Raw genomic sequence first — 12219 nt, forward strand, 5'->3', positions numbered from 1 at the left:
TAGTGAACAAAATTTTTATTTTTTTAGAAACTACACTACTATTTGATAACCTGAAATTAGCTATTAATTTTTTTTATTAAATTCATGAACAATGCTGTAAAAATACAAACTAGCTAGCCTGCTTGTTCAGTAAATGCAAATGTTTGAGTTAATATCAACACGGTAATGATTATTATTCATCAATATGTTATGACAACGATCTCTTAATTTCACTTTTACTAGCAGCACAGGATCTGGCTTCATATTTAATTAAAAGTTTAATCGGATGCTTGATATTATCTAAAATTTAACATATTCGCTGATATTTTAGATAAGAATTGTTAATATTTGAGAAGCGTTCAGTCAAAACATTATTTCGAATGTCAACCAAATGTTAACCCAAAATTCATTCTCATTTGTGTTTTCGGTATCGAGTTAATTGATAGCTCAAGAATGATTTTGGCACAAGTTGGAATTATTTTCGTCGGTAAGTTAATAAGTTCAGATAATCTTCATCCATAATTTTTGTTTTATCTTAATTTTTTTTCACAAGTTTGTTTATCATCAGAACAATAACATAATCGATGTAACCAAAACAATAACTGATAGTGACAACTTGTTTGCTTTAGTTTTTTTATTCTTTTAAAATTTTGAGTAATTTAATGACACAAATTATAACTTCAGCTGTTCGGTGCAAATGATGATTTTTAAACTAAAATTAATTAGTTATTAACGACTGTCACAACTAATGAACGACTCTGCGAAGACTTTTTGAATTTACAACGGCATAATTATGAGACTGAAGTTGCTCGGCGTGTCTGAAAATGTAAAGAAAATAACAAACGAACTAAATAAATATACCTGTGAAAAGTTTAAGTTTACATAATGTGGAAACTCGCAACTAAACTTTTAAAAAGAGGAAAATTCTATTTTCAGCGTTATTTGGCCAGTTGTTGTCGCAACCCAGTTGGATAACACAATCCAGCACTAGTCACCTGCAGAAGAGTGAAAACTCTCTAAACCCCTCTTCATCCTTCCCCTCCCCCATCTGCACCATTCTGCCAGGGGGACTGGCCAGACTGTCAAGTGGCGTGGACATCACTTCCCTTGACCTGTTCAAAGTACCATCGGGAGTAGGCACTGGACACGGCGGCGGGTTCAAGGTCAGGCTCGTATATTGAGTTGTGTTCGAAATATTTTAGTTGCTGAACTCCCACTACACTATGCACTTCGTCTTATGAAAAGACGCAAAAAAGAAGAAAAATAATGTCTTCAGATGGACTAGCCAAAAAGAAGGCAAGAATATATTTCGTTGTTGCACAAAAATTTACAAACAACTTGGACAAACAAGACCAGGGAGATCTATTACAGTTTTTGTCCCAATTGTGCTATTTTTGTCTCATTACTTGATGGAATGGACTACTCAAAAAACAATAGTCGTCCCATTAGCCATGAAAGCGTCGAATTTATCAGTCGTTTCCATATCCATTTTTCCAAACTATGACATACCATTAATAAACTTTTTCTTTCATTAGGGGTTCTTTAGGACTAAGAAGTGCTCTCAAAATGAACGCAAACAGACTCAGGGCAAGAGATTCCTCACTCGTGATTTTGCAACAGTTCAAACTAACTTGTGTTATTGAATTTTTTGGTCAAAACGCCAGAATCATGTTTGGGGTCGAGGAATATTCTAGGGCCACAAAATTTATGTTATCTGAAAATTAGAGATCTCATGAGTTGAGCAACAGTCATAGTCTTTTCGCAACCTATTTGCGTCCAGCATAACGGCGACGCCTCAACAAATAACAACCCAAAACTTTCTATCGATTCTAATTACAATTCTAACTGGTTTGGAACAAGCTAATTACAATTCTAATTACAATTCTAACAAGCTTTGCGGGCTATGGCCATGTCTAAGGTGCCGGTGGGTGGGAATTCATGTATCTTTCACAATTGAATCTGGGATCAATTTTCGGCTGAACGCATTTTTGATTTTTACTTATGTTAACATATGCACATACTATTTAAAAGGCGCTAGTGAAAATGACAGACGTACCAAAATATAGAAATTTTATTGCTGGCCAATCACAATCGAGAAAATGGGAATAATGTTTTCTGATTGGCTGATTGCTCAACAAATTCTCCATGTTTAAAAATAGGATACGCGCGTTAACGTAAAATAGTTCAGAAATTGTGATAAGCCGAAAAGGCAAAATTATAATTTTTTGGGGGAAAACTGGTCTCAAGTTCGGTTGTGATAGATTCATATCAAGTCCCACGGGCCGCTGAGGCATGGCCATGGCCCGCGAGGCATGGCCAGATGCGGTAAAAATTATAATCTAGCATTAGGCTGTGTCCAATTTAGGCTAATTGAACGCGTAAAGGTACAGTGTTCTAAATTTCTCAACCAATCACATTCGTTGAAATTTCTACATTTTGGTACGTCTATTTGTAAAGACGTCACCTATTTAAAAGATAAGAAATTTGCTTTTATGCATTACCACGCAATCAAATGACCAACCAGAATAGAGAGTGATATTTCCGTCATTGCAATTGGCTAGCCAGAAAATTTATAGATTTTGTTCTCTATTTTCACTAGTGCTAAGCATTTTCCTCCCTGTGACCTTGCACAGACACACACAAACAATTCCTTAAGGCAAAATGAACCCTGGTGTTACGATAGTGTGTGTCAGGTACCAATCAAATTGAGTAGAGCTTGTCGCCGATTCGTTACACTTGCATACTGCACTCGCATGAGAAGTTGCAAACTCTCCCGCAAAAATTCTCTCGCGTGAGATCACACCATATCTTTCCTGTGATATTCAACTAGATTTTTTGTGTAATAGATGCAAATCGTGTGTTTTCACATGAGAAAAAATTACATGCGGGATTAAATTTTACATAGTTTTTGTTACAAGAACAAAAGCAACCAGCAAAATTACTAGCAAAATGATTCTTTCCATCCAAGTTTGCATTATACCAGGTGCAGGTGCTATGTTAAGTGCTCGCTAATTTTGTATACAAAAGATGCTGGCTTGAATCTATTATGATTCATTTTCATAACAGTAGCACCTGCACCTGGTAAAATGAAAATTTGGATGGAAAAATCCATTTTGCTCATAATTTTGCTTGATGTTTTTGATCTTGTAACAGAAACTTTGTATAACATAATCCCACAAGTATTCATTTTTTCAAGTATAGACACCTTAATTGCCTTTATTAACCAAAAACTCGAGCAAGTTCACTATCACAGGAAAGAAATTGTGTGATCTCACGCGAGAAAATTTTTGCGGGTCAGTTTGCAAAACCTTATCATCCGAGTGTGCAAGTGTAACAAAAGACCATAGGCTCTGGTCAATATGGTTGGTACATGACACAAGTTATTTCAACACCAGGGGTCATTCTGCCTTACAAACTTGATTTTCTTACGTTTCTCACCATAATGTGCTTTCAACCCGTTGAACATGTAAACAGAAAAGGCGGCTCGGTAATCTGCATTCGCATATAATGTTCCGACCATCCTGAAAAAGCAGTTTTGACTTAATTGTCTACCAAATGGGGCAGAGATAAAAATTTTTTAAAAAGTCATGCTTTTCGAAAATAATTGGCAATCTATTTAAAAAATGGCTTTGAACTCAAGCATTTAAACAAATTAAATAATGTCTAATTAGAACATCTACCGTTAACAAGAATAAAAGACAACGCAAAGATCAGAACCAAATAAAAACAAGTTTTAATTAATTGTTATTGTTGTTATAAAAACAAGTATTAATTGACTAATAACAAAAATCGTTATGTATCTATTTTTTTCCAGAAAAACTTAATATTAAAATCAAAATAGCATTACCAGAATTCTAAGCTACACAATTCAACTTTTTGTGTGAAACAAATAGAGCAATTTTTCAAATACGTTTGAATACAATTAAAGTCGAACTCGTAAAAACCATTAGCAATCAACTGAAAAAATTAAACAGTTTTATTTTTATTTCCTTAGGAAGACACTGAGATCTATCTTTACCCAAAAAATCATACGACTAAAAAATAAAGAAATACAAGAAACCGCTGTGAAAGCCTTGTCATAGTGTGATTATATGACAAAATGGCACAAAAAAATATCAAAATTTGAAGTTGTCAAAAATTAAATATCTATGAAAACTCTTATCATCAAAGCCAAAAAGCAATAATAAATAAACAGCACAGAAAACTAAAATTTAATTCACTTGGAAAAATTATGTGACCACTGTCTTTATTGAGACTACGCGTCAGGTTGACACAAAAAACATAATATGTGGCAAATCTAAAAACCGTTAATTTTTTGAAACAAGTTTTTAAAAAATCATAACAGCCAAAAACTCTCACCTCAAAAGTAATTGAATAAAATGCTCAATTCTCAAAAGGTTAAACGCAAAACCATAAGACTATCGTGTCATATTTTTAGCAGAATTGATCAAATTTCCAGCAAACATTACAAAAAATGTGAACAAAACAATGGATGGGAGGCTAACGTGAACAAAACTTTAAACCTCATAAACTCCTTCGAAAATGTAAAATTCAAAAAAAAGATTGATATTCTACACTTAACAAGCTTTGTAATGATACCACTCACAATTCTATGCAATGAATATATCGATCGGTAAAAATTGACTGAAAAAAACAATTGAGCATATAGTTTCCTCCCCGACCAAAGTGCGTCGTGTTAGAACAATAATTTGAGACTTAGCAACTGAAACAAACATTTAAATTAAGACTATAAATTAAAAGTTGATCTCTGTGGCTATTAGATCTATAGAAAAAATAATGGTTTCCTGCTGTTTTTTGTGCGTGTTTTGTCCTGCTGAACTGGTAAGGACAACCCAAATAATATATATATTCATATTTGCATATCGGAAGTCTTTCCGCTATTCAATTGTTTTTGCATTCTGTAAAAAGTTTTTGACCTATGAGGCCATTTATTCTGCTTTCAGTCCGTAGAATCATGGTCGACACAGTCAAATTTAATTGATTGAGCGGTGTTTTGAACACTTACAACGTTTGTCATAGACTCCGATAAAAGAATAAAGCGGCAAAAATATAAACTGATTAACTTGCACATGAAAAAGAACTTGAAGTTCGGTCACAGAGCTGAATTCGCAGGGTCCTGTGATCAACTTCACATGTGGGAATGGACAGCTGTGGACTAATGAGTACAATGGTGAAGAATACCAGGTGCCTGAACAAATCTGGACCATATCAAACATACCAGGGGAATCGGACAGCCGAGATGTCAACACGTTCATGTATGTTATTCAATCGAACAGTTTACACCTTTTTGGTGTCTTTATGGACAGTTTCATAACAAAAACACTCTTGATTGTAAATTTTTTTGCTATAATTTTAATAGTTTGCAATAGTGGCGTTTTATAGTTATCATCAAAGCTAAGGTTGCCCAAACTCTAAGTATAGTGGCCCTAAGTATATTTTACAAGTTAGCTGTACTAAATATCTACCTAATTAATATAGGATTAGACGATGGGGGTGAAAAAGTGGGACAACTATTTTTTCACCCTTCAGACACTGAAATCATGTACAAGTACTACTTATGTACTAATTTTCATTAGGATCATCCAAAGTGCGCTCAGAATTTAGGAATCGTTACTCGGAAAGGAATTTTAAGGTACCAAGTGTTCATTGTTTACACGGTACAATCTAATGGTGTTCAGTTTAAATCATTTCAAAGCTTTAGTTTGGTAATTACGAGGAAAAATGTCTCTTGCTTGCTTTAATATCAGCTCAAGACAAACTTTGCTTCGCAAAAAAGTCAATTTAAAAAAGTCTAAAAGTAAAAACTCTGACTAATTCACTTTAGCGTAGCTATAACGGCTCAAAATTTCACTTTAGAATACTGATCTCAAGTATCTTAAAACTCGCACATGAAAGTTTTAAAATGTCGGAAGTCGGTAGTGCTAGATCTTAAGATGACAGAAATACCTTTGAACATAGCCAGAAGTTGATTTCCATAAACTTTTGGCGTTTTCAAACTGGCAAATTGCGTGATTTAAGCAAGTTTTACAAAGGCCAGAATTTGTCAGTGAGTTCAAGCAGAGTGACGTAACAAATACTTTAAAAATTATTGAACTCATGTTCCAAAAAAGACGAGCTCCAAATTGAAATTTTAAAACAGCCGCTGCTAGAGTTGCACGGCATTTTATGAACATTAACTTCCCTCGCAATTTAATTTTTAACTCTCTTTTTCAGTTTCGTTCGAAACTCTAAAGTTGAAAATTTTGTCATATGAGTCAAAATTAGATTCTAGAAGACACAGATAGATCTTTTTTGTTTTTCTTCAAGATGCGCATGATAACTCTCTTCTTTTGCTTATTCTTTTTCTATCTTTTTAAAGCGGTTATGTAGGTGCTAGCACGAAGTGTTAGATTGTATGAAGACTGAGTTATCGTTGCAGTTTCCTTTTTAATAGAGGCCTTTAATTGCGGTTTTTTGCTAAGGGCTATTCGGAGCGCGGGTTCGGTAAAAACGCTCTCTTCTGCTGTAAGGTTTTTATTTAAGTATTCAAGCAAGCAACTGAACTGGAATGAGCAGAATCTATTCTGTGAACTTCAAAATATTGACAGCGTGCAGTATGAAATTACAAAAATGTTTTTCAACCAATCAAAATTTGGCTTCGTCATATTACGGCTCTTTAGAAAAAGCGGAGGCGATGGGCTTCGAACCTTTTTTCTTATGATTATGGACAAACAGGGTTGCTCAGCGTGCTGCGTCAAGTAAGTCTCGGTTAGTGCTACTGTCAAAGTCGAGGCATTTACTGAATGTCTTAAGTATAATTGGAAAGCAGCAAACATAGTTGTTTGTTCAAAGTTTTCATTGAGTTTTCCTGATCAAAATGCTGATAGTTTTCTTTCTTTTTGCTCTGATTGGTCCTCTTATTTTCTCATCTGATGTATTTGAATAAATTGAGCTGGGGAACGCGGATGCTCTGTGTTGTGACATGAAAACTACATTCCGCATTGGCCAATTTGATGCGAGTTTCGTGCCATTTCGGAGCCATATTTGTCCAATTGATGATGGAGGGATAGAACATTTTTATTGTGGGTTATTTCCAGGTTGAGCAAAGATGTTCGTGCTGGTCTTGGCAGGCATAGTATGCATGCGATAAAACAATAGGGGAGTGCAGATTTTTAGAAAAGGTAGAAAAATAGTTGGATATTTCGTATGACCATGTGCTTTGACAGGTGATTTAAGTGTTCCTGACCGCTCACAACTTTCCTGAGGCGAGGAATAAGCGGACTCCTCCATGCTATTAGGGCATTTTTTGTAGAAGATCGAGATTGGTTGGCTCTCCCTGCCCAACGGATGTTATCTGCACATGTTCGGTATATGGGAGTTTCTGGAAACCCCATATTAAAGAGCTGGGTGAGCGTCCCGTCGAATGTGAAGATTTGTGGGGGGTCAAGCTGGTAGTGCAATTCATGCGCACTGTTTTCTGTAATAATTAATTTAGTACTGAATGACTGAAGTGATGAGTGTTTTCTATTCTGTTGAGTAATGTTAGAGTTGGAGGCCGTTCATTAGATCTGTATTAGTGTGACAATTGTTTGATAGCCTTTTTCGGGTTTGTTTGCATTTTTAGGTTTTAAAGAAGCAGTGATCTGTCAAGCGATGACATCCCCCTTTGGTGTTAGGGTGAGCGGGTATAAGTAGTGAAGTAACTGCCCAGGCTTGACATTGATATTGCAGTAATGAATACTTGGGAGAAATAGTAAGTTGAGAATATATTGATTGACTGCTCTATTGATTAGGTTATTCAGATTACGTTTCCTGTAAAGCGGTCAAACCAACTATTAGGTATATTTTATTGAAATTTTTGGTTTTCTATTCTATTAAAATGTAGACGCTGAAAGTTTCGTTAATTACGAGTAATGGTTTACGATTTAAAAAGCGAGCAAAAATGAGTAAATTTTTTTCCTTTAAGTTTTGTTTTTTTTTATCAAAAATTATCGGGTTTAGAACAACACGTGGCAGGCTAGATTTTCTCGGTGAAATATACGATCTCAGACGCGAGTATTACGATCGGGAGAAATTAACAAGTCTCGGGTGGAAAAAAGTAGAGGCAGTTGATGGGCGTGGTATTAATAGTTGGGACTCAATAAAGAATAAATTTAACGTAAAAGAGAGAAGTGTGCTGATCGTAGAAAATAGTTGGCCGAAACTGCCGTTAGCAAGAAGTAATGAAAAAATTGTTGGATTACAAGAATGTTTGATAAAAGGCTTCAGGCGCGGTAAACATCAAGACGATTTATACAATATTGGTAATTTAAAGTTGAAGAATGGTGATAGCGGGTTGCACCAAGAAGTTGGGTCGTATTCTGGTTTGTGTAATTCAATAGGATTTTTTTTTGTGTGGATGGTTTGATAAATGGTGTTTTGTCTGATGATTTGTTTATTACCAGGGGAGATGCAATGGTCCAATGGAAGGAATGGTGGACGGCGGCACATAAATATTTTGGGGAGAATGGTAGTATTTCAATAACACCATCCAGGGAAAAGTTGTTTCTGATAGGTGGCAGTTATCAGATTTCAAAGGAATTGAATCATGTTATGGCTGCTTTTACATTTTTTGAGTTTAATAGCAAGGTGTCCGTCTGCAAGTGGTTTGGGAAAAGATATTTGTTTTCTTACTCCAATACAAGACAATGTGTTGTGTCAGCCGTTGGTGTGTGGGCATGCTGTGTTAACTTTCACAAATTGCGTATCGTTGGTAGCTGGTTGGGAGGGGCGTGATTAATCAAATCAAGTTGTTTTTGATCGAACTTTGGGATCGTTTGCTTGTGTATGCGTAAAGGAGTGTTAAAAAGATTGTAAGGTCGGATTTAAAAGAGGTGGTAAAAAATTGGGCTAAGGGACGTGAATTATCAATAAGTGGTAATAGTGATTTAACTGAGCATGTGCAAGTTTTGTCAAAAGCGGTATAATTTTTAATTTAATTGGTAAATAATGAGGTATTCGAAGAAGGTGTGGTGGGAAACAAGAGAAGAAGAACAAGTCGAAAGAGAATGAGGGCAATATTTTGTGTTCCTTCCCTCCTCCAAAGGATCCTTCAATGGAATGAGTGAGTTCTTCAACTTTTACATGAACTTTTCTGCTGGTTTTCTTTCCATTTTTTTTTCAAGTTGAAAGGATCGTTTTTTATTTGTTTTGAGCAATCGTTAAGGGTCATGTCCCATTAGTTTGAATTTGTTCCGCAACAAAATTGATATTTCATGAGTGTTCGGAGTTGTTGTTGTCAGTTGTCATAGTCGTATACAGTGTAAAAAGCTATGTTTTCGACTTTCAACAGCGTGCTTTTCGATTGGATAAGATGTTAGGATGTTAAAAATTGTTGATATTGGTTGGGTTTGGTTTGAATAATATTAAATTGGTTTGTTAGGAGTGCTTGCTCAATGGGCTCATGAGTTTTGACTCACGAGTAAATTTTCGGGGTCAGAGAAAAAAGTTTTAAATTGGTTTAGAATGAGAACTAAGAAGAGGGGGCGCTGCCTGTGAATGAATTAAGAAGTTCAAAAGAAATTACAATAAATTAATTGTGACTCATGAGTCAAATGCCGAAAGTTCGTTAATAAGTTCGATGTGGTCCCAGTGTTGGTGTTTCAATTCTGGTCCTCTGGATATTGTAATAAAATGGTAAACAGAGTAATAGTATTACCAAGTCGTGTAAAAAACCATTTCTTGGTAGGAAGACCAGAATGTGATTGGGCTAAAATAACAAAGGTTCCATTCGGTAATTTAACATACTCTTTGAAAAAACAATAACGGTACTGGATTCCGATCTTAAAACAAAAGTTGTGGTATGAAAAAATTTGGAAAAAGTAAGAATTTTTTTATAAAGTGTACCGGAATAAAAAAAATGGGTCGAACAAAATCGAAGTCTCCCTCTAATAATAATTCTGTATTGTTTTGTAGGAAGTTTAAAAAGGAAGAAACATTTGGATAATCTGGTTCCGAGGTAATTTTTTGTTTGGATTTTATCCAGGAATTTATTACAGAAGAATAGGTTTTTGCAGGGGAATATGAAATATTCACAAAAGACTGAAAGCTTTAATCAAAGCCAGTAAGAAGATTAGCATAAATTGGGAATGTGGAAATTGGTTTGTAATTGGAGAAACGTACGGAAGGATGTGTTCTGATTGTTCAATTGTGATGAAAGTTGGGATTTGTGGATAAGAAGAAAATAGATTTTTTATTAGAATAAAGATGCAGTTATTAGAGTTGTACGAAGTTCACATAGAATCATCCGAGAATGGAATTGTTGATGGAGAAAAAACATTAATAAAAATTAATTTCAGCAGAACCGTGGTCTTATATAGGGTCAGGGTTTTCGGGACTTTCAGAAATGTTCGTAGCGATGGATCTACTGCAACTGGTTTTCCTTTAGATTTAAGATAAAAAATGACATTAGTATATTGAGTTCTTGATTGTATGCATTGTAAGATTGTTGCCACGATGCTGATGTCTCATTCACTTTAAGGAGTACAGAATAAATTGTTTAAATATTGTTGACAACATTGTCCTGTTGCTTATTGGCACTAATTATTGCTTCACGGGCTACAAAATAGGCAATTTTGTACTCTGTAATACAAGCTGGTTGGCTTTTCAATGTTTTATTAGTTCGAGACTCAACTTGCCTTCTATAGTGATAGACGCGTTTCATTATGGTAAAATGTGACAGAACAATACGAAAAGTAAATTATTAGATTTATCAAAATATTTAAGCTATTTGCAGTAATTTTCAGTTTTTCTTTGCTAAGTAATCTGTGAAAAGATTTGACGGTTCAGTATTTCACAGTGAAAGAAGTTGCTAGTACGTAGCGGACGGAGGCTATTTTGAATGATAAATATTGTTGTGCAGGGAGTGAGGGAAAAATTGACATGCGATTAGTTGGGATTTGCTGCAAAATTTTCTTGGTGGGGTTGATTAGTGATTCCTCAAATGCTGTCAAAGTGATTGATGGACAGTTCCTTTTCTGACTTTATTTATTTTCCCTCCCTTTTTTGCCCTCTGCCAGTTGAATTATAATTTTCCTGTTGAGATTGGTATTGGACTGACCCGTTCTCTCGAACGTCATTAAAATTTTTTGACACTAATCTTCACTTCCGGATGAAAAATAGGGAGCAAATTCCCGCCATCATAAATGGAGGTTTAATTGGAAATGCTACGCACCGTTTTTTTTCGTTTTTTTTTTCAAAAAAAACTCGCGTAATAAAATTTTTGCTTTAATACTCAATTATTTTCACAAGTATGAAATTTGTTTCCCCAACTATAAGTGTAGAGTACTTTCCAGAGGGGAAATGGGTCTCTCTGGTATACTCAGAACTCGTAGAAAACTTATTTAATAATAATAATTTTTTCAATCTTTCTTTTTTTTTCTTCCTCATTACTGAAGCAAAATTTTTAAGTCTCGGCAAAATGAAGTGAGTAGAATTAGTAACTTTTAACAAGTGACTTAGTTCAGTGGTTAGTGTCTCTGGCCACTGAACTGAGGTTCCGGGTTCGACTCCCTGCGGTTCTAGGTGCTTCTAGGATGTGAAAAAATCTGGTGACAGGGGAAATAATTGTAAGGGTAAGCTAGGGTAAGATTAAGGGGGTGGAGAGGGGGAAGGTTAAAAAATTTAAGCTTCATTTTTCTGTTCTTTAAAAGCAATTTTTGCCGATCTCCTGGCCGTCCTACTTAGTGCAGGTGTAAGCCCTCTGTACTCTCATGCTGATGTTGAGGGTTCAAGTCCAGGTCAGGTTTTTTGAGCGTTTCCTGTATTGATTGTTCTGAAAGGATACGCTCCGTAATGCGATATCGGTGGTTGTTCTGGTATATGTGTATAGATAGCTTGGCCCGGGACAGGCCTCTTCACATGATAGATTTTGATTCTCGGCCTTCGTTACGTTTCAGTCTCCGGATGCAATTTCTTGGGAGTGTGTAAGGAGTGCGAGGTTGGTTTATGATTTCTTTGTTTTGCTTTTCAAACTCAGTTTCGACTTTGAGTGGAAATACTAATGAGCATTTGTGCAAGAAGTGTTCTGGATGATGTTCTTTTAGGTACTCGTAGTCATTCAATGCAACAACTTGTACTTTTCTTGTTTTTTTTCGTCTTCCTTCCTATTTCATACGGAAAAGGAAAATTCTGTGAAATTTTGCCCAATTTGGTAAAAGATGAGAATAAGTTGATGTAATAATACGCTAATCATGATGGATA

General features: G+C 35.3%; 1 protein-coding gene across 1 annotated transcript in view; it reads left to right on the forward strand.

The window, feature by feature from the left end:
* The first annotated feature begins 356 nt into the window (after positions 1–356).
* The window catches only part of LOC142338366 (perivitellin-2 67 kDa subunit-like), a 29784-nt gene continuing 17921 nt past the window's right edge, over positions 357–12219 (forward strand). Inside the window, exons 1-3 of the mRNA XM_075388078.1 lie at positions 357–466; positions 916–1142; positions 5113–5255. Coding sequence (XP_075244193.1) covers positions 433–466; positions 916–1142; positions 5113–5255 — 404 coding nt within the window. The 5' untranslated portion in view covers positions 357–432. The remainder of the gene's footprint in view (positions 467–915; positions 1143–5112; positions 5256–12219) is intronic.

The sequence above is a fragment of the Convolutriloba macropyga genome, chromosome 4 (genome assembly GCF_964194025.1).
Source record: "Convolutriloba macropyga chromosome 4, txConMacr16.3, whole genome shotgun sequence".
Lineage (NCBI taxonomy): Eukaryota > Metazoa > Xenacoelomorpha > Acoela > Convolutidae > Convolutriloba > Convolutriloba macropyga.